Source organism: Alexandromys fortis, unplaced genomic scaffold (genome assembly GCF_014885135.2).
Source record: "Alexandromys fortis isolate MF-2015 unplaced genomic scaffold, M_Fortis_MF-2015_v1.1 scaffold_80, whole genome shotgun sequence".
NCBI lineage: Eukaryota > Metazoa > Chordata > Mammalia > Rodentia > Cricetidae > Alexandromys > Alexandromys fortis.
This window is the reverse complement of record NW_026068174.1, coordinates 318,453-319,209: the sequence shown is the minus strand read 5'-3', so window position 1 is coordinate 319,209 and position 757 is coordinate 318,453. Positions and strand designations below refer to the sequence as shown.

At 37.4% G+C, this 757-nt stretch overlaps 1 protein-coding gene across 1 annotated transcript in view; it reads right to left on the bottom strand.

Annotated features, from left to right (window-relative positions):
- The window catches only part of Cct6b (chaperonin containing TCP1 subunit 6B), a 44,655-nt gene that overhangs the window by 35,801 nt on the left and 8,097 nt on the right, over positions 1 to 757 (bottom strand). Inside the window, exon 4 of the mRNA XM_050128580.1 lies at positions 372 to 545. Coding sequence (XP_049984537.1) covers positions 372 to 545 — 174 coding nt within the window. The remainder of the gene's footprint in view (positions 1 to 371; positions 546 to 757) is intronic.

The following is a 757-nucleotide window of genomic DNA, read 5'->3' as shown; positions in this document are numbered from 1 at the left end:
AAAAAAAAAAAAAAAAAAAAAAAAAAAAGCAGAAACCCTAACTACAAGGCAACTGCCAAAACAGCCTGCTCATGTGTCACCTGCTATAATCAAATATGGACTTTTAGGTTTAGCTGAAGACACTGTCCAAGAGCTTCCACAAGAGATAAGCCACAGGAAGTGAACCTCTCCCAGCTTTCAAGTCATGTAAGCACTAGCGTGACGCCTTGGGGAAATTAAAAATACTGTTGTGATCGATTGAATTGTAAAGGCTTGCCTTCTTCTTTGATATTTCTGAAAAGTCATGTGCAGTATTTGGTTGTCTTGTAGAAAAAAGAAGAGTATCACCACATGTCTGGCTATCCTTGCTAGACAACCGTTGGATCATATACCTCTGTTAACACGTCAGCCAGTTCAGCATGAACTTTCGTTCGCAGGGATGTTCTAGCCACATCTAAGAGGATTTCCCTCTTCATCTCCTTTTCTACTTTAATTTCATCCAGAACTTCAAGTGCTTTCGTCTTTGCAGCATCAAATCCTCCAGCTATGATTCTAGGGTGCAGGCCCTGGTGTAGCAACATAAATACACAATAGAGACGCAAAACAAAAGTTAGCTATGCTCTCTTAGTAACAAGCATGGTAAAGTGTGACCCACAGCAATGGCACTAATGTAAGTATGTATTATTCATAAATTATTTCTTGGGCTTCATATCTGAAAAAATCTTTTAAAGTGTATATGAGTGGGTTTTTTTTTTTTTTTTTTTTTTTTTTTTGTTTT